This window comes from Scyliorhinus torazame, chromosome 15 (assembly GCF_047496885.1).
Source record: "Scyliorhinus torazame isolate Kashiwa2021f chromosome 15, sScyTor2.1, whole genome shotgun sequence".
Lineage (NCBI taxonomy): Eukaryota > Metazoa > Chordata > Chondrichthyes > Carcharhiniformes > Scyliorhinidae > Scyliorhinus > Scyliorhinus torazame.
This window is the reverse complement of record NC_092721.1, coordinates 24,120,164-24,141,605: the sequence shown is the minus strand read 5'-3', so window position 1 is coordinate 24,141,605 and position 21,442 is coordinate 24,120,164. Positions and strand designations below refer to the sequence as shown.

At 47.9% G+C, this 21,442-nt stretch overlaps 1 protein-coding gene across 8 annotated transcripts in view; it reads right to left on the bottom strand.

The window, feature by feature from the left end:
• scel (sciellin) overlaps positions 1–21,442 on the bottom strand; it is a 91,133-nt gene that overhangs the window by 63,893 nt on the left and 5,798 nt on the right. For all 8 annotated transcript variants that reach the window (XM_072476196.1, XM_072476194.1, XM_072476195.1 and 5 more), the window contains exon 2: positions 6,494–6,602. In XM_072476196.1, coding sequence (XP_072332297.1) covers positions 6,494–6,551 — 58 coding nt within the window. In that variant the 5' untranslated portion in view covers positions 6,552–6,602. The remainder of the gene's footprint in view (positions 1–6,493; positions 6,603–21,442) is intronic.

The window sequence follows — 21,442 nt, the reverse complement described above, 5'->3', positions numbered from 1 at the left end:
GCGCCAGGGTCCCACGTTCAATTCTCGGCTTGGGTCACTGTCTGTGCAGACTCTGCATGCTCTCCCCATATCCGCGAGGGGTTTCCTCTGGGTGCTCCGGTTTCCTCCCACAAGTCCCGAAAGACGTGCGGTTAGGCGAATTGGACATTCTGAACTCTCCCTCAGTGTACCCGAACAGGCGCCGGAATGTGGCGGCGAGGGGCTTTTCACAGTAACTTCATTGCAGTGTTAATGGAAGCCTCCTTGTGACAATAATAAAGGTTATGACTATAAATATGGCTTTAAGGGGTAGCAGTATGCTGTCACTTTAAGGGAAATGGGTCATGTGATCCAGCCTCCATTTCACATTGGCCTGGGTGAGAACACAGACATCCTGTCCTGCTGCTGATGTCATTGAGATTCATATCCATGTACATGTGTACACATGGGCCGGTGACTGTTTTGTATGCATGAGACCTCAGTGTGTCTGCTAGACACTGGTTTGTAATGCAGAACAAGGCCAGTAGCACGGGTTCAATTCCTGTACCGGCCTCCCCGAACAGGCGCTGGAATGTGGGGACTAGGGGCTTTTCACAGTAACTTCATACTTGTGACAATAAAAAAGATTATTATTAACATGTCAGGATGAACAGCAGAAGAGCGAAAGAATCTCAAAAAGATATGGGCTACATTGGAAGACTGGTTAAGAATCAGGTTAAGCTTCCATATCTAACGATTAGAGTTAATTTCATTCTGACAATAGCAAACACAATCCGTAAACCACGGTCAGTGGGGAAAAAGGTATGTACTATGATTTTTCAGCCGCAGAAGTGGCAAAAAGAATCACTGAGTTGCTGATGGCATCCATCCACTCCACTGGAAGCATTCCAGCAAAATCTGTTATACAAGCCCAAAACACATTGAATAATCACTCAAGGATGGATGTAGGTATGCAGCGACCCTCACAGGTTGATAGAGCTTACAGGTCCAAAGTTCAACCCAGACATTTTAAAACAGCCAAGCCTGGCAAGGCATGTGGAATGTGTGGCCTCCTGCATGTAGCAGGGAAATGTGCAACTTTCCATCAAATCTGCAAAGCAGGTGGCAGAAAGGGCCATTGAGCAACGGCTGATCAGCTATGAAAAGCCATGCAGTGATCCCACACAGAATGTACACAGTGGCTACCTTGTAAAGTAATTGGTATTCCGTCAGAAACATATACTAGAGGTGATTGACAAACCAGATAGTAACTATGATCTGTAGGATGAGCTAAAGAGCAGTGAACAGATGTCTTCCACTATCAATTTCATGGAAAACATTGCTGCTATTACACCATCCAAAATATTTGCCAAGGTTCAAATTGTCTGACCAGGAAAGTTGGTAACTACTTATAGTTGGCCGCGCTTGACAGAGGGGCAAGAGCCAACATTCTACCCCAGTGAACTCTAAAAGACATAGGGTGCGATTCACACGCCACGTAGCACTCTCACTCAAGCGCGGTGCAGCCGGTGAATGCTGGGATAGGCGTCTCGTCAGTTTCCCGGCAGGCTTTACGCCAAGTCCCGTGAGGTGTTAGAATCGGGATCACGGCCACAAGCAGCGCTTGCTGGAGCCGGGTTGAAACCAGGATCCACCGGCCTCCCCAGCCAGGCTGCAGCCCAGGCTGAATGGCACCCAGGGGGGTTTCCTGGGCCATTGGAGACCCTTGAGTGGTCAGGGACAGGGCAGGGTGGCCCCCTGACCCTCCTTCTGGAATGCGGGCACCTTGGCACTGCCCAGCTGGCACCTTCGCACTGCCACTCTGGCATTGCTAGGGTGCCTGGGTGGCACTGCCAAGCTGGCAGGAGCACAGCCCAGGTACCAGGATGGCCCTGCCATGAAAGGAGGGTGGGGGTGATCAGGGCAGGTAAGTAGAAGCCTCTGGGAGGTTAGGGTGGTGATGGTTGAGGGTCTTGGAATGGGGGCCCGTAAGTGGGCATGGGGGGCCTGAAGAGGGGGGCCCCCAGGGACCCCATAGCGGGGTGTGCTCACTTGGGTATGGGGCAGTGCCCATGTGTGTGGGAGGTTACAATACACATGGGTGGGAGGTGGGCGGGGGGGGGGGGGGGGGGGGGGGATCCACAAGCTCACTTAAGAGATCAGGACACCCTTTCAAAATGGCTGCCCAAAACTGAGTTCAGCTCCCAATGTTAGAAAAATTCTAAGGGTTGGATTTTCCGGTTGCATTTGCCCAGAAACCGAAGATTCCCGCCCGATGTTAATGGACCTTTACATGATCCGCGTCCCGCCCGTGGTGATCTTGCAATGGATGGGGCGGAAGAATCCAGCCCTTTGTGTGGGCTAAACCGGTGAGAAACTCCCCAGGGCCCAATAAGGTGAGTAAGTGGCATTGAATAGCGGCAGAGCTTGCGGGAAACTCCCTATAAAACCTGCCTCAAATGAACTTAAGAAAGTTGTTCAGTGAATCGCACCCATGGAGGGCCATAGCGAAACCTACTGTTGTGGAACGTTCAGTGTACAATGGTTCACTAATTCCATGTGCAGGTTCCATAGTCCTGCAGTGCAAGTAAAATCAATCCTCCGGTGTGCCACAATGTTCCACATCATGGAGACCAAAAGGCCCGGCAATCGCAGGTCTACCAATATGCTGTGACTTCACACTAGTGATAGTCCACTGAATTAGTCAGATCCCATACAGCAGATCAAACTCAGAAACTATTCCTGCCAACTCAGTTCATGACTGAATATCGAAATATCCAGAATATTTATAACAAAATTGGCAGTTTCAAAGGATCTGCAACATTACTCTTTCAGGAGAATGCAGGTCTGTCCATTGATCCACCACATAAGTGCCGCATCCACTAAAAATAAAAATTGAAGGTCGAACTAGACAAAGTTGAGAAAGACAGGGTCATGAGAAGAGTACAAGAACATGCAGACTGGTGCAGCTCAGTTGCATATGTCATTAAGAAGGATGGATCATTGAGAGGATACCGTGATCCATGATGCTTAAACGCAGCTTTGAAATGTTATCCTTACAAAATACTCACATTAGAAAAGTTCAACACAATATTTGCAGGTGCAAAATTGTTCTTGAAGCCAAACATGACTACTGGTCAGTACATCTCATGGATATGTTCCTTTCACATACCTTTTGGACAATACAGTTTTCAATACTTTCTTTTTTGGGCTGTCTGCCAAGATTTATTTTAAGGTCACATGGACCATAATACATGCACAGAGCCAGGATGCATCTGTATCACCAATGGCATTGTCATTGTGCAAAGAACAAAACAAGAACATGACCACAATCTGCACTTATTAATGCCAGCAGCACGCAATGAAGAAGTTGAACACTCTGAAATGTGCCATTAATGTTCAGAAGATCAATTTCTTAGGTTCGATTTATTCCACCGCGGACGCATGTCTCAATCCAAGAAAAAGAGAAGATATTAAAGCCATGCCTGCTCTTCAATATAAGGAAGATATGTCAGGGTCTCTTTAATTTCCCTGCATTCATACATTATCAATTACACCCAAAAAGCACTGGAGGGTGTGCAGAGGAGATTCACTAGGTTAATCCCAGAGCTGAAGGGGTTGGATTACGAGGAGAGGTTGAGTAGACTGGGACTGTACTCGTTGGAATTTAGAAGGATGAGGGGGGATCTTATAGAAACATATAAAATTATGAAGGGAATAGATAGGATAGATGCGGGCAGGTTGTTTCCACTGGCGGGTGAAAGCAGAACTAGGGGGCATAGCCTCAAAATAAGGGTAAGTAGATTTAGGTCTGAGTTTAGGAGGAACTTCTTCACCCAAAGGGTTGTGAATCTATGGAACTCCTTGCCCAGTGAAGCAGTAGAGGCTCCTTCATTAAATGTTTTTAAGATAAAGATAGATAGTTTTTTGAAGAATAAGGGGATTAAGGGTTATGGTGTTCGGGCCGGAAAGTGGAGCTGAGTCCACAAAAGATCAGCCATGCTCTCATTGAATGGTGGAGCAGGCTCGAGGGGCCAGATGGCCTACTCCTGCTCCTAGTTCTTATGTTCTTATGTTCCCTATTGTATGAAGACAACCAAACAATTTGCATGGTGAATTCTCAAATGTAGACATACCAAGTCAGGTCTACAAACTGCAATGTTACATCAGAGAGCGACACCAGTAAGTGCAACTATTCCCTCACTGGCAAAACTCTTGCTTGGCAAACCAGCGTGAACCAATTGACTTATTGTTTACCCATCCTACTCTCTGTGAAACAAGAGAGCAACAGTTAAAACTGCAAAAGAAGCTGAGCAACACACACAACAAAGGTGCAGGTACAGAATTGTCAGAGGTAATATCTTTAAAAAGGAACGGTATACTGTACTATGCCTTTGTTATTATAACACACAGCAGGGATGACATAAGCGCCCTTTAAAATTAGCTGCCAGAACCCAATTCTGGGTTTGCCAATCTCATTCTCGGAGTTTCTGAATTGTAGGGGTGTCTTTTAAGGATGCAGGCTTGTTCTGGTCAAAAGCCTGCACATTGCACTCCCAGATGGTTGGCTCCATTGCCTGGTCTTCTGTAATTTTCATGGAGCCGGGCCTGTTTTCCAAACTCTTGGCTCAGGAGGTATTGAAAACCATAAGCTGCATGAGGGAACCTTTAGAAAGGTAGGTTCGAAGGGCCCTTCTCATCCACCCTCATCCCTCCCAGCCAAATCGTATGGCCCCTCAAAGCCTCCCAAACAGCCATGATGACCTCTTATACCTCCCAAACAAAGCTATGTCCTCCCAAACAGCCCCAATGACCCTCATTGTCCAGTCTAATCGATTTCTGGGCTCTTGGCTCAAACATTCTTGTCTGAGAGCCCAGGCACCCATTAGAGTAGTGAAACAGCCGAACCCCAGACATCATATTGCTTAGTTGACAGTTCTGGCTTTCTGATCACTACTGTCAATTTCACAATCTTGTTTTATTCACGATAAAGAGGTTCCAAGTGCTAACAGTTTCAGCCATTGATACTTTAAAGGTTCTGGCGCTAGAAAATGTTATTGCGCTGTAGTAAAAACGAGTTTGTTTTAAGTAGTCGAAAGTGATCAAGGAATGACTATTTTTAAAAGTTATTTTGAACACAACCTACTGTCACTATTGCATTCATTGCTGATATACATTGTACACAGGCAGTGGGTTTATCAAAATGAAAATGCTATAGCTTGGCATGGGGTGCAAGAGGAACCACATGTGGTGGATAAAGTCTGAGGTGATATGGATTTGTCATGGGAAGTGTGAGGTTGTATGAGGGGTGAGGGCTTGGAAGGCCTTTCTGTTTTTATTTTAACAGTGATGGAGTCTCAAAGCATTGAGGCAAGCCTGTTAAATGTACCATCTCAGCACCTGACAGCCCCTTTGGCTGCCTGCAAACACTTTCCCAGATCAGCTAGTGCGACTGCAGTCCGCACTCACCACCCCCAAAATAGAAATCACATCCATGTGGGAATTTACTTCCGAGGCGAACGATCCGAGCTGGGCAATTTTCCAATTCCATCTACCGACCTCAAGGCTGAAAGTTCAGCCCATCATTTTTGGGTGGTTATTCCATAAAACGGTGAATGTGATAATTGGAATCTATTTGGGATCATTTCGCAATCCATAGAATCCCTATCATGCAGAAGGAGGCCATTCAGCCCATCGAGTCTGCACCGACGCTCCGAAAGAGAACTCTACCTAGGCCCACTCCCCCATCCTATCCCCATATCCTTGAACATCGATCATGGCAAATCCACCTAATCTGCACATCTTTGGACTGCGGGAGGAAACCAGAGCACCTGAAGGAAACCCACACAGACATGGGGAGAACGTGCAAACTTTGCACAGTCATCCAAGGCCGGAATCGAACCAAGGTCCCTGCCGCCATGAGGCAGCAGTGCTAACCATGTTTTGTCTATCAAATTCTGTTATAATGTGCCAGTGGGCAAAAGCTTTTACAAAAGATAGTCCAACAAAAATAAAAAAGGTAGCTCTCTGTTTTCATTCATCTTTAAAACATGCCTTACTATTATAGGGACAAGATGCTCTTATCGACCCTTGATGTAACTCTGGACATAAATAAAAACAGCTGAAGAGAGAGATGACAAAAGGCTATTGGGTGTATCAATGCTCGCACTATCCACTAAATGGTAAGTCCTACTTTCTGAACGTTCTGGATGCTTTGTGACATTATTTAATCATTCAATGACATCCCCACTGACATTAATTGGAGGACAATAGTGAAAATATATTTTCACAATATATATGAGAATATATGCAGCGGAATTCGTCGGGGCGGGATGTTCCGGTCTGTCGGCAGCGCGCGTGTTTCCCAACGGCATGAGGTGGCCGCAATGGGAAACCCCATTGGCCGGCTGTGGGAATGGAGAACCCCGCTGCCGGCGGGAGCGGGCCGGGCCGGTAAACGCGGCTGGCGGACCAGTAATCCCAGCTGTGGTCTATATGTGCATAAATCACAACGAGAAAGTCAAAAGTTACAAACCTGCTTGAGTGTTTTTCTTGTCCGTGAAACTGTCTGCAAATCTGCGAAATAATGCCATTTCCAAAGATTTGAACTTCTTCAATTAAGAGAAACCCGTCAACTGGTTCACCTATAAGCAAACAAGGCAAGGTTTAGCTGAAGTGCTTTCTTCGTCATCTGTTCAATTAATTAATTACAGGATACAGTTTTGAGGAACAATAGTACAAATCAAATGGACAATGACAGCATTGACATTGCAGAGAAAAAACCCCGAAAAGCATGCAACAGCTACAGAGGCTGAGCGTTGTCTTCGAGAGAGAAGATTTGCACATCAGACAATCTATCTGCAAATTTGAGGGAAGGCATTCCTAAATATGGAATCATGATTCAGATGTTGGATTAATTTGGGCTTATAGTCCGTTAAGAGTTGTTGAAGAGAAGTCTCACTCAATGAAGCTCTCACCTATACTTTGAAAAGCGGCCTTTTTCTCCGCAACCTACTTTGGTTAACGTCCTACAGCAGGAACACTTCAGCATCAGCGGTCATATTTATCGGTTGAACCTTTGTGAACACCTAATCAACTTTTCTGTCAACATCGCAATTTCCTTTACAAGCAACTTCAGGCAGCCAAAGCACAATAGTTCTTTGAGTCAAAGCTGAGTATGGTTTGGACTCAAAATGGCACAGACAGGTAGCTGCTTCTAATGGCCAACTGTGTGCTAGCGATTGTCATGATATGCAAACATGCAGCGAATGAACACATAGAATAGGACACGACCAATGAGCAGTCAGGACACTCAGGGGTGGTATCTCACTATAAAAGGGATGAGGCACTCACACCCCACCTCTTTCCACAGACCAAAATCTACAGAGTGAGACAGGGTGTACCGTCATCATCACACCCCAGCACATGGCTTAGAGCAAGGCTGGTTCAGTTAGACTGAGTTACTACATTTAGATTAGCAGAGAGTCAAACTGATTGAAAACTGTGCTAATAGTTCAATAAAACACATTGAACTCACTTCAAAGTCTGGAGCATCTTTAACTCAAAACTGCATCAAGTGGCAGCTTGTGTTATTCCAAATTACATAACACAACAGCGATGTTAGTACTTCTACTGTCAGCACTGATTGTTACTACTTCCAGATTAAGAACTGTGCGTTGTCCAAACGGTTGAGGCCATTCATGCTATGCATTGTCTGAGCTTTCTGGGGGCAGCACTGTGCATGTTGAGGGAATGTTAGCATGTGTATTGTCTGAATTATAAGAAGTGTCAGCATTTTGAGTTGTCTGAACTTTGGGCAATATTGTGTGAACCTTGCAGGACTTACCTGAAGTGTAACTATATATTGGCAACTCTCTCTGTGTATCACATTACAGGAAGAATGTCAGGTGACTGCTATTCAATTTCCAGTACTGCCTGTATACCTTGAGTGCAGTACTCTAATGTTATCCATGCAGTCACCCTTTATAAGCCATAAAGAAACCGTTGTGTTTCGCGTACAGACTTAATTCTGAACACAAACAAAAGCACATGTTCCTGCAAAACTCTTCACACGTCAATTTCAAAATAAGTCATGTAACAAGTATTGGATAAATATCACTGAAATTCCATTTGTCTGATATTCACACAACTGTTCGCCCGTGTTAACTGATTTTTCTTTAGTTAATGTACAAGCATCATGTCAAAAGCATTCAGCAAACATTTTTACTTTATGTGCCCAAGTGCACAATGCATGGAAGTAAGTCTCAATGGAAAACATTTCTTGTGCTTGACATTAGGAGAACCAAACTGAGAAATGTAACTTCTCAAACAAAACAAAAGGTAGAGGGCGGGATTCTCTGATCCTGAGGCTAAGTGTTGACGCCGTCAACATGGCCTCAGGATCAGCGATTCTGACCCCTGCAGGGGGCCAGCACGGCACTGGAGCGACCCGCGCCGCTCCAGCTGCCGATCACCGGTGTCAGATGGCCGCCGCGGGCCTGCGCATGCACAGTGGGGCCGGCGCCAACGCGCGCATGAACAGTGGGACTGGCGCAATTGCGCGCATGCGCGGTGGCTCCCTTCTCCGCGCCGTCCCCGATGCAACATGGCGAGGGCTACAGAGGACGGGGCGGAACAAAATAGGCCCCCAGCCCAAGAGGCTGGCCCGCCGATCGATAGGCCCCGGTCGCGAGCCAGGCCACAGTGGAGGCCCCCCCCCCCCACTACGGGATCGGACCCCCTTCCCCCGCTACCAGGCCTCCTGGATCCATTAACAGCGAGGTCCTGCTGGGTAAGACCGGGGCGAGACTCTCCGACCCCCTGCCGGGTCAGGGAATCGCCGGGGGCTGGCGCGAATCCCGTCCCCGCCGGTTGCCGAAGTCTCCGGCACCGGATATTCGGCAGGGGCGGGAATTGCGCCGCGCCGGTTGGCGGGCCCCCCCCGCGCGATTCTCCGGCCCGGATGGGCCGAAGTCCCGCCGCTAAAATGCCTGTCCCGCCGGCGTAGATTAAACCACCTACCTTACCAGCGGGACAAGGCAGCGCAGGCGGGGCGGAAATTCGTCCGGCGCCGACCTAGCCCCTTAAGGTTGGGGCTCGGACCCCAAAGATGCGGAGCATTCTGCACCTTTGGGGCGGCACGATGCCCGACTGATTTGCGCCCTTTTGGGCACCAGTCGGCGGACATCGCGGCGTTTCCGGAGAATTTTGCCCCAGGTGTGAACGGCACCAGGGTGGCTCGGATTTGTTTGTACGGTCGCTCGGTTCATCCCGAGCCGAGAATCGCAGGGGGAGGGGGTGGGGGGGGGGGTGGGGGGGGGCGGCGGGGGGGCCCATAGAGCAGCCCCTGACCACCCCCACGCCAACCGCGCCGGCGTCAATGGTGCTGATTCTCCGCTCTCCGGAGACTCAACGGACTGGCGTTGGGGCGGCGGCATGCGATTCGCGCCCGTCCCGGCGATTCTCCGGGCCGGCCTGTGCTGAGAGAATCCCGTCCCACATACTTTTTCTTCCCTGGAGACCCTGGGCAGGATTCTCCATTCCTGCGGCTATGTGCTGGCTCGAACGGATAATCCGCGAGTCTGCGCGAAAAAAATTGGCGCGCACCCCTCACCGATTTCGGTACCGCTGAGGGGCTAGCACCGGCGCCAATCAAAACCCCACCTCCCACGCCGAAAACAGCTAGAGAATGGCAGGGTCCCAGGCCAAGGATGCGCACGGCTGACGACCTGCAGTGGTTGCATCGTACAACATGGTGCTGGAGGTGCGCGGACCCGGCCAGCCATCCGCGACCCCACAGCCCACCCCCTGGACAACCCACCACCGGTCCCCCAGCCCTTGCGGAAGCCCCCAGCCAGTGGCACGGATCCCGGACGAGTGCGGCGGCGCTGGACACAGTCCGCAGCCACCACGCCGGGTTCACGATTTGTGTGAGGACACCTGTCCCGCGCCGTCAGAAGCTCGGCCCATCGGGAACGTAACATCGCGAGTGGGCCGGCCGATGAGGCGCCAACGGCATTGCGATTGCAAGTGGCGCACATAACGATGACGCCGGTTTAGAGGGGGCGGAGACTCGCAAACCGGCGTCAAACTGGTGCCGGCCCCGATTCCGGAGTCGGAAACGATTCTCTGCCCAATCGCAGATTAAGATTTTGACGTCGGGAACGGAGAATCCCGCCCCCAATGACTTAAAAATTACAAATTTCTTATACATGTGATCATGGCTGTTTTGGATCATAGGGTGGGATTCTCCGGCCGTGTTCACCCGGCGACTGCAGAATCCCGCCCGAGATCAATGGATTTTTCCATTGACGGGCTCTTGCCCGTGGAGATCTTGCAGTGGGCGGGGTGGAAGAATCCAGCCCATAATATCACAGAAAGGTTCGGCCTTTCTTTTTTAATATTTTTTTATTTATTCGTTCGCGGGATATGGGCGTCGCTGGCTAGATCTGCGTTTTCCCCGTCGCTAATTGCCCTTGAGAAAATGGTGGTGCGCCACCTTCTTGAACCGCTGCAGTCTATGTGGTGTAGGTACACCCTGTAGTGCTGTTAGGGAGCGAGTTCCAGGGTTGTGTCCCAGCCACAGTGAAGGAACGCCGATATTTCCAAGTCAGGATGGTCCGTGGCTCGGAGGGGAACTTGTGGTTGGTGGCATTCCCATGCACCTGCTGCCCTTGTCTTTCCAGTGGTCGAGGTCGGAGATTTGGAAGGTGCTGTCGAAGGAGCTTCGTGAGTTGTCAAGTAGCCTTCTTGATTATCCCTTTGCTTACAAACTATTAATGCTGCTTCATTCCTGAGGCTGTGGCATGTAGGGGCTGGTTTAGCACAGGGCTAAATAGCTGGCTTTTAAAGCAGACTAAGGCAGGCCAGCAGCGCGGGTTCAATTCCCGTACCAGCCACCCCGAACAGGTGCCGGAATGTGGTGACTAGGGGCTTTTCAGAGTAACTTAATTTGAAGCCTACTTGTGACAATAAGCGATTTTCATTTTTCATTTCATTTTTCAATTATCTAAACGTTGCATTCCCTGGCCCACCCCTCCCGAGCGGAGAGCCCAATGAGCAGATGACTAGCTGCCCTGCAATTGCTTAACAGTCATCTTCTGTGTCAAGATTTGAGGCAGAGCTTCCATCCTTCTGGATCAGGGAGTCCCACCTCAGGCAACTGCCGGTCACTCTGAAGCTGGCAGCTCGCCAACACTTCAGAGCAGTGTCGGATTGAGATTTGGGTCAGTGTTTGGTGCTCTCAAAAGAACAACGAACAAAGAAATGTACAGCACAGGAACAGGCCCTTCGGCCCTCCAAGCCCGTGCTGACCATGCTGCCCGACTAAACTACAATCTTCTACACTTCCTGGGTCCGTATCCCTCTATTCCCATCCTATTCATGTATTTGTCAAGATGCCCCTTAAATGTCACTATCGTCCCTGCTTCCACCACCTCCTCCGGTAGCGAGTTCCAGGCACCCACTACCCTCTGCGTAAAAAACTTGCCTCGTACATCTACTCTAAACCTTGCCCCTCTCACCTTAAACCTATGCCCCCTAGTAATTGAACCCTCTACCCTGGGGAAAAGCCTCTGACTATCCACTCTGTCTATGCCCCTCATAATCTTGTAGATCTCTATCAGGTCTCCCCTCAACCTCCTTCGTTCCAGTGAGAACAAACCGAGTTTATTCAACCGCTCCTCATAGCTAATGCCATCCATACCAGGCAACATTCTGGTAAATCTCTTCTGCACCCTCTCTAAAGCCTCCACATCCTTCTGGTAGTGTGGCGACCAGAATTGAACACTATACTCCAAGTGTGGCCTAACTAAGATTCTATACAGCTGCAACATGACTTGCCAATTCTTATACTCAATGCCCCGGCCAATGAAGGCAAGCATGACGTATGCCTCTTGACTACCTTCTCCACCTGTGTTGCCCCTTTCAATGACCTGTGGACCTGTACTCCTAGATCTCTTTGACTTTCAATACTCTTGATGGTTCTACCATTCACTGTATATTCTGTATACTCTCGTCACAGGTCAAGCTGGCAAGCTCCTATGAAAGGGATGGGGATCTGGGGCTTGAGAGGCCATGAGGTGGGGCGGGGGAATGGGCAGGAATAACATTGGGAGAGGGGGGGCCTCCGATTGGCCCGAGAGACTAATTAAGGAGGAAGCCTGCCTCTGCCCATCACCAACCAGTTTGGAGTGGGCCTCCCCCACCACTTGGCCATTGGTGGACAGGCCACCCAAAGCCACCCCTGCTGTTGGAATGATTGTGGTGGAGGGAGGGCTGAGTGAGTAGGCAGTGGGCAGGCTATCCACTAGATTAATAACCCCCCCCCATCGGCGACAAGCCAGCGAGGGAGTGCAAAATCCAGCCTTCGTTATATAGACGGTATTCACTCGGTTTATCAGAATGATGGACATACCCCATTTAGCTCTGGGCACACTTGCCCCTTTTGGATGGCACTGTGGTTCAGGGCACCAGTGGTCTGATTTTGCTGTGTCGTTTGTGACCGACTGTTGCTCAGCATTTGCATATGTAAATCTAAACTTCTGACCTGGTATATTCTGCAATGTCAGAGGGCGAACCCTCCGAATGTCAGGAAAGGTCCACACGGGACCGCAAGGATGGCAATCAGAATCATCCGATAATAATAAGGGGTCATTTTAAAGTTACAACCATCACCGCATGTGAAAACCAAATAAACCCCCTCCCATCTCCACATGACTGGAAAGGTTAGCATTGGGAGATCTAATCCGGCAGCTCCACCTCGCAGGATCTTCCCGTCTCGCTGACAGTGAACCCCGGCGTGGATTTCCTGGTGGCGTGGGGTGGATCCAATGGGAAATCCCATTGACAATGGCAGGACCAGAAGATCCAACCACTGGCCAACACCGGAGCGCCTCCTAACGCCAAGAAACACACCGCCAGAAGTCCAGAGAATCTCGCCCATCATCGTTTGGACATTACAGCTTCCCTGCTGAATCTGGAAGAACTCCAGTAGCTCCTTCTTTTAACCTTTAAATATCTTGAATAAGTTTGCAACATTAGTCTCAGCCATGGTTCGATTGGTGGAATTCACACTTCTGAGTCGGGAGGCTGTGGGTTCAAGTCTGACTCCAAGGGGTACTGAGGACAAAAATCCAGGCTGGCACTCTGGTTCAGTCTAGTGCTGCACTGTCAGAAGCGGCATCTTTCAAAAGCTGAGGCTCCTCAGGAGGAGGTGAATGAAAACCCATGACATCTCTCTGAAGCAGGACAGGGGAGTTATTCCTACTGCCCCAGCCATTATTTTCCTCTTGATGATGATCACTATAAACAGAGTATTGTCATGATCACATTGCTGTTTGTGGGAGCTTGCTATGTATAATTTGACTGCTACACTCCAACATTCCAACAGTGACTATACTTCAAAAGCACTTCATTAGCTCTGAAGCACTTTGGGGCTTTGGGAAGTTGTGAGAAGTGTTATATAAATATAACTCTTTCCCTGCCTCAATTCTCGAAGAAGTCATCCTTCTCGATATTGAACTAATATGAGTCAGAGCAGTATTTTAATGCGGAAATACCCAGAAGAAGAATAGATACGGTCATTTATTCCACTGTATTTTGAAGACAATTAATAAAATATTAATAAGTACTCGTAACAGATGTAAGATGCTAAAAAAATATATTTCTGACTGTGCTATTGGACAAAGAAGTTGGATACTGATGAACTGATGGTCAGTAGAAACAATGCACATTTGTAACAAGTCTTAACATAACAAGCTGTCACCCACAACACAAAATTTAAGGTTGACATTTCCAAATGCAAACGTTTGTATCTTTTTTTCCTCTGCCCTTTATACTCCTCCTTGTGGAGCAGGCTCAAAGGCAGGAGGATGAATCAGCTACGAGGGAGTGGTTCATTTGTTTTACAAACTGGATAGTTCACATTGAACAATGGTTCACTCACAGAATCATAGAATCTTAGAATTTACAGTGCAGAAGAAGGCCATTCGGCCCATCGAGTCTGCACCAGCCTTTGGAAAGAGCACCTTACCTAAGCCCACACCTCGACCCTATCCCAGTAACCCCACCTAAACTTTTGGGATGCCAAGGGCAATTTAGCATGGCCAATCCACCTAACCTGCATATCTTTGCACTGTGGGAGGAAACCGGAGTACCCGGAGGAAACCCACACAGACACGGGGAGAACGTGCATACTCTTTTTTTTAAATATAAATTTAGAGTATCCAATTAATTTTTTTCCAATTAAGTGTCCCTTAGGGTAGGATAACTTCTATCCTTAACCAGCCTGACCTTTATGAGGCTGCCACATCACACCAACATAGTTGACTGTTAATTGTCCTCTGAAATGGTCCAGCTAGCTACTCAGTCATATCAAGTTACTAGAAAAGAGAATGAGAATAGAAACGGACAGATCACTTGGCTACTACATAGATATCGAACTAGGGCACAATAACAGTACATTCAGCCTAGATGCTCTCGAAAAATCCTCGTCACTAACATCCGATTTTAGCTCCAGAGTTGAGAGGCCCCATCAAAAGCTCCTCAAGCAATTACCTGACATCGGAATCAGTCAGTGTCTCAGACTCTTCTATCACCATCACTGGATGTATTTGGTCACACCAACAGGGCTAATGGTAGGAACCTGGTGGTGTACAGTCTGGTGGTAGTCCTCATCACTGGCTCGGGATCTCATGAAGGCTTGTGGCTTTGGAGCCATCAACATCCAAGGGGTTACCACTGTTCAATTACTGAACTGGAAATCCATTTAAATGCCTGGGATATTGTGGCAGATCAGTGACTCACTATTTCACTGTCAATAACTTGTCTCCTGACTTTACAAAGCCTCTTCACTATCCATGGGGCACAGGTCATGGGTGTAAAAGATATTGACAAAGTAGACATAGAGGGGATGCTTCCTTTCATGGGGCAATCTAGATCGCGAGGTCATAGTTTTAAGATAAAATAGAGATGAGGAGAAAGTACTTCTCAAAGGGGGAGGCAGTGGTATTGTCCCTGGACTAGTAATCCAGAGACCCAGAGTCATACTCTAGGGACCCAGGTGCGAATCCCGGCATGGCAGATGGTGAAATTTGAATTCAATAAAAATCTGGAATTAAAAGTCGATTGCTGACCGTGAAACCATTGCCGATTGTCGTAAAAACCCATCTGGTTCACTAATGTCCTTTAGGGAAGGAAATCTGTTGTCCTTACCTGGTCTGGCCTACATGTGAGTCCATAGCCACAGCAATGTAGTTGACTCTTAAATGCTCTCAGGGATGGGCAATAAATGCTGACCCGGCCAGGGAACCCCACATCCCATGAATGAATGAAAAAAATCTGGACAATTCACTACCCCACAGTGCGGTGGACGTCGGGATATTGAGTGAATTTAAGGAGTAAATAGATTTTTAATTAGTAATTGGTTGAAGGATTATGGAGAACGGGCAGGAAAATAGATTTGGGGCTGAGGTCAGCCATGTTCGCATTGAATGGCGGAGCAGAGTTGAGGGACTGAATTGCCTACTCCTGCTCCTACTTCTTATGTTCTTATGTAATAGAGTACACACATTTTTCTGGATAGGTGCAGCTCCAACAATACTCACAAGAAGCTCAATAACATCCAGAACAAAGCAGTCCACTTGATTGACACCCCGTACATTGACTTTAACAGCCATTCCCTCCAGTATCGACTGCAGTGTGTACTAGCCACAGGATGCTCTGCAGAAATTTGCCAATGCTTCTTCAGCAGCACATCCCAAGACAGTGATCTCCACCACTTTGGAAAGTCGGGGGCAGAAACTACATGGGAACACCAGCAACCCCAATTTCTACAAGTCATGCACTCTTCTGACTCGGACCCTTATCATCGGTCCTCAACTGCCAAACTAGATCAAACTCCTGCAAATCCCTCCCTAACAATATCCCTCCACCTCAAGGACAGACTGTAAACGTTCATGAGGAAGCCCACCACCATCTATTCCAGGGCAATCATGGAAGGGCAAAAATAGGCCTTGCCAGCAATAGCCAGACCCCGAGGCTGAGTTTGCTCTGTTTCAGTATTGAGATCATAGAATTTACAGTGCAGAAGGAAGCCATTCGGCCCGTCGAGTCTGCACCGGCTCTTGGAAAGAGCACCCTACCCAAGGCCAACACCCCCACCTTATCCCCATAACCCAGTAACCCCACCCAACACTAAGGGCAATTTTGGACACTAAGGGCAATTTATCATGGCCACTCCACCTAACCTGCACATCTTTGGACTGTGGGAGGGAACCGGAGCACCCGGAGGAAACCCACGCAGACACGGGGAGGATGTGCGGACTCCGCACAGACAGTGACCCAAGCCGGGAATCGAACATGGGACCCTGGAGCTGTGAAGCAATTGTGCTAACCACAATGCTACCGTGCTGCCCTTAATGCCCGAGATGTGTCATGTAAGCCGACATCAAACCGCAATGAGGGATTCTGTTGGGATGGATAGCTGAATTAAAAAATATATAATGAACAGGTCATCAGTTCCTCATTATAGCACATGATTGTTTTATGTTGCAGTCCATGCAATCAGCGCTCAATTAATCACTGTTCAGTTTTAGACAGAGCTATTGAGAAACATATAAGTTAAAGAAATCAAGTAAAAGAGCAGGAATGGTTTTCAGTGGCTGGTGTGAGTGAAGTGTTGCTTTTTGCTATGTTTAACCATTTGGAGCACTTGCAATTTCTATCAATGGAGAAAAGCAGGTGGAATATGACATGGACTGCCGGCTCATCATTGCCTATTTTAATGTGCCACTAAAGATCAATTTCACTTTCCATTGTGAGGGGATTATCTGCGGCTAAAGGAGTACTTTTTTTACTTAGTCGTTCAGATGTCGTTGACCTTAAATAACGGACGATTTGTCATTTGTGTGGATGAGGAAGACGAAGGCTGGATTATTTACGACGGGGGTGAACATTGTCTCACCGTTAATGCAAAATGGAAATACCCCAGCATCTGGGGAGAGAGAAACGGAGCTATCATTTTGAACTGGATGGGTTCTGAAGAAGCGCGATATTTAACTAGAAACGTGTACTCTGTTTCGCTCTCCACAGGTGCCGCCGGGTCTACTGGGTTTTTCCAGAACTTTCTATTTCTGTTTCCAATCTCCAATGCCCGCTGTATTCTGCTTTTATTATGATGCGTGGGCAGCCCTTTTTCTACTTTCTTTACGCCTTTCTTTCTTCTCCATATCCAGCCAGTGGACAGGAAACCCCAGGGTAAAAAGGGCTGCCGAGGCACTGTCGCTCATTTTGTGCGGTTGTCCGAAGTCAACCTCACGAGCCAATTATTTTTGTTGCCAGCGGTTGCTCTTTGTGTAATCCCATGAAACAAAGTGAAAAGACTTGAGTCACATCATTAGCTGGCAATGTCTAAACCGGTTTAGTGCAGTGATTCAGATTCTAATTCCGTGCAACTGGTTAAGGAAGGAGTTTCGACGTGGAGGTTGTAAATTGTATCTTTCCACCTGCACCTATCTACAGTGACATGCCAATGCTCAAGGAAATTGGCAGGCAATCAAACAGCCAGGCCTCACCAATCCTCTCCCTCCTTACAACACATTTTTGGAGGTAAACTAAATCCAGCAATTGCATCTGCCCTGGCTCTTTTCCTCCGTGAATGTATGAATATTTCTTGCCGGTTTTGAGATATGTTCCACTTTGGTTCTGCCACTGCTCTTTCTTTTCAAGGTTTACTCTTGCTGCTACTTGTCTATCGATTAATCCTCACAATCCTCCTTTGCTTGCTATGATCAAATGCAAATCTAATTGATGTTATCATCCCCAACACCGCTCCCCCCCCCCACGCCACCCCAGCAATCTTAACGACAGATTCCATATCTTCAAATACTTCTTTGATCATTGCTTCTGCATAGTCATTGGCGAGGACTGGTGATCAATAATACATTTGTCAAGCTCCTTTTCCAATTAGAAATTCCCAGGAAACATTCATATATTCATAGAGGAAAAAAAACAAGAACAGGTTCGAGAATTCAAGTATTTGAGAAGATGGAAGCTGCAACAAAGAGCAGGGATCGCAGCGGGAAATACCGCGTTTGTTAAGAGGAGGCAGTTGCGCATCAGAAAGTTGAATGAACTCAAGAAGCGACTTGTAAAGAGAGTTGACTTGGCGTGTTGTTTTGTGTGGGTGTGAGACTTGGGCCTTACAGAAAGAGAAGCCCAACTTGCTAAATAGCTCTGAAATGTGGGCTTGGAGGAGAATGAAGAAGGATATGGGCAGAAAAAAGGTAACAAATGATGAGGTGCAATGAGAGTAAGAAAACAGATCTGATGAATGTAATCAGCCAAAAGCAGAGAGACTGGGCGGGCACAGCGCGGGAGGAAACAGTTCAGTAAGAAACATTATGGAAGGAAGGTTTCAAGGAAAATTAGGAAGAGAAAGTAAGAGGTTGCCAAAGTTGCGGGCTTGAAAGCTGTAGTAAGTTATTCAAATCAAAATGACTGGCACAGGATAGAGAGACATGGAAAGACTACTCTGGGAAAAAGGACCTCCAGGCAGAGCACACATGATGATGATGGTGACATTTTTGGATGGGCCAAATCTTCCTGAAGAAAATAACATTGAGTTCATGACATATGCCATTATTAATGCATAAAGCTGTCTGCAAGTTTCAGTGAAAAAGAGATATTCCATAAATTACAATCCTCTCAGATTTTCTAGTCAATTTATGCCAATCGATTATTTGCTTCACACAAATGGTGTCTCCCCCAGAGAACTTGCTACACTTGTACTTTAACTGCCCACTAAACATGCCACAGTAGGTTACGGTCCATCATTAACAACGTGAGTACCTTCGAGCAACTTGATCACTGTCACTAAAATATTGCAATCAATCTCTCCAGTCCAGAAAGAGAACAATTTTAACTTGATTCCCCCTCCTGCAAAACCTCTTGAGATTTTTACAAAATTCAACATTTGAATTGTTTATATTTTTTCTTACTTTTTCCTTCTAATTCTTTTTTCTCTCTTTCCTAATCTGACCTTTCTTTCACTCACTTTATATCTCTTTGTAAACCTTGTTTGATAATAGTTCACCCTTATTTCCCGATCTGCCATTCCTATTTCTTTCTCAATCCTTAAACCACATTAGTAAGGGAATAGATTGTCGATCTCTTGTGCGCCAAGGTTCCAGGTTCTTTCTTGCCATCATGGTATCATTATTCACTCGCACTCCCAAACGATTACACTGCAAATAAAGTTCAAGCTTATTGTTTGAGTGTTCAAATACCACTGGGGCCTTGCCCCTCCCTATTTCTATAATCTCCTCAAACCCCATAACCCTCCAAGATATCTGCGCACCTCCAATGTTAGTACCTTGTGCATCCCCAATTATAACTGTTCATTGTTGGTAGTCATGCCTCTGTTGCCTAGGCCCAAAGCTCTGGAATTCTCTCCCTTGACCTCTCTGCCTCCCTACCTCGCTTTCCTGCTTAAGGCAATCCTTAAAACCTACCTCTTTGGCCTAGCTTCAGGTCATATGACCTAATGGGCAGGATTCTCCAGCCACGCCAACCTGGTGACCCCCTGCCGGGTCGGAGAATCGCGGGGGGCGGCGTGAAACTCGCCCCGACGCCGGCTGCCGAATTCTCCAGCGCCGGGGTTTTGGTGGGGGCGGGAATCGCATTGCGCCAGTCGGGGGTCGTTGGCAGTGGCCCCCCCCCCCCCCGGCGATTCTCCGGCCCGCGATGGGCCGTGCGGCCGCCCGTTATCGGACGGTCCACCGGCGTAAATCAAACCAGGTCCGTACCGGCGGGACCTGGCTCTGAGGACAGCCTGCAGAGTCCTCGGGGGGGGAGCGGGGGAATCTGACCCTGGGGGGTGCCCCCACGGTGGCCTGGCCCGCGATCGGGGCCCGCCGATCCGTGGGCGGGCCTGTGCCATGGGGGCATTCTCTCCCTCCGCGCCGGCCCCTGTAACGGTCTGCCATGGCCAGCGCGGAGAAGAATCCCCCTGCACATACGCTGGGATCACGCCAGCACACGCTGGCGCACCTGCGCATGCGGCAACTCACACCGGCCGGCGGAGGCCCTTTGGCGCCGGTTGGCGTGGCGCCAAACACTCCGGCGCCGGCCTAGCCCCTGAAGATGCGGAGGATTCCGCGCGGCCCGACGCCAGAGTGGTTCACGCCACTCCTCGGCGCCGCTGCAGCCCGCCCCACCGGATAGGAGAGAACCCCGCCCAATGTTTTTCCACCACAATCCCTGGATGATTAATTCAGTAATTAATTGTCAAGTGACGGCATACCTTGAATGGAATGCCAGTGAACTTAGATCCTTAAGAGAACTGAAACTTAAGACTTACCTTTGCTATATTACCAAACTGTTGGACAATTCACCCCCCGACTTTAGATTAAAAGTGGCTTTTCTCTGTCATCTCCGAAGCTAGGGAAAGACGTGGAACAATGGCTTGCGTTTTTAAGACGTAATTACTTCTCATGAAAATTTTTTTAATTCCCTGAGCTTTTAGCTTCTGTATTATACAGAAGAATTGCACTTTCAAAGACTCCAAGGAGTTTATTTTGCATTAATCTGAAAAGTGGAGTCAGAAGCGCAGAAAAGGTAAGTCTTCTAGCACAAGGTGCAGAGGCGCACAAAAACACTGAAAACAGAGAAGTGATTCTGTGCAGAGGAGTCACAACTCAAACCCCGAGGAACAGCGGGAAAGGGTCATTAGTTAATACGCTGATGCTTAAACATACATTTAAGGCTCATTGCTCTGCTCACATATCTTACTTTGTGTTCAGGTCTGGTTTCACTGGAAACCCCCTTCCAGCTCGTGACATCAAATTGAGAGAGTGTACCTACGTCCAATTGATGTGAGTAACTCTGCAGTAAATGATTGGGGTTGGGGAAAGGTTACTTCTTTAAAATGAGCATTTAAAACAGGGATTTTGTGTGTGTGTGTATTTGCAAATGACCGAAACTGGTTGTGCAAGTTTTGGGTGGGGTTGTATGCACACGGGAATGACACGAATGGGTACACCTAGATTCTCCTGTTCTAATAACCAATACACTCCTTTCATTAAATGTAATCAACTTGGGTGATTTTTATTATTATTATCCTGTTATTAAGTTCTGTTGGGTTTATTCTTAACTTGGATCAAGGGAAGTTGTGCTTATTTTGGGCTAACCAAATAAACTAGATCAACCAATGGAGGATAAATTAAAAGGCAGCCACTTAAAGGGAATTTCAGTAAATAGAGGGGTGAATTTTCCGCTGGAGGGATTCTCCGTTCTTCCGGCAACGTTTCCCCATCCGTGGGTTTCCCGGCAGCGTGGGTGACCACAATGGGAAATCCCATTGGCCGGTAGCGGGAAGGGAGAGTCCCGCTGCCAGCGACAATGCCCCCACCGAGGAACACGCGGCTGGGGGAGGCAGGGAATTCACCCCAGAATCTCAAAGAGAACTTAAAGCCTCAAGATAAAA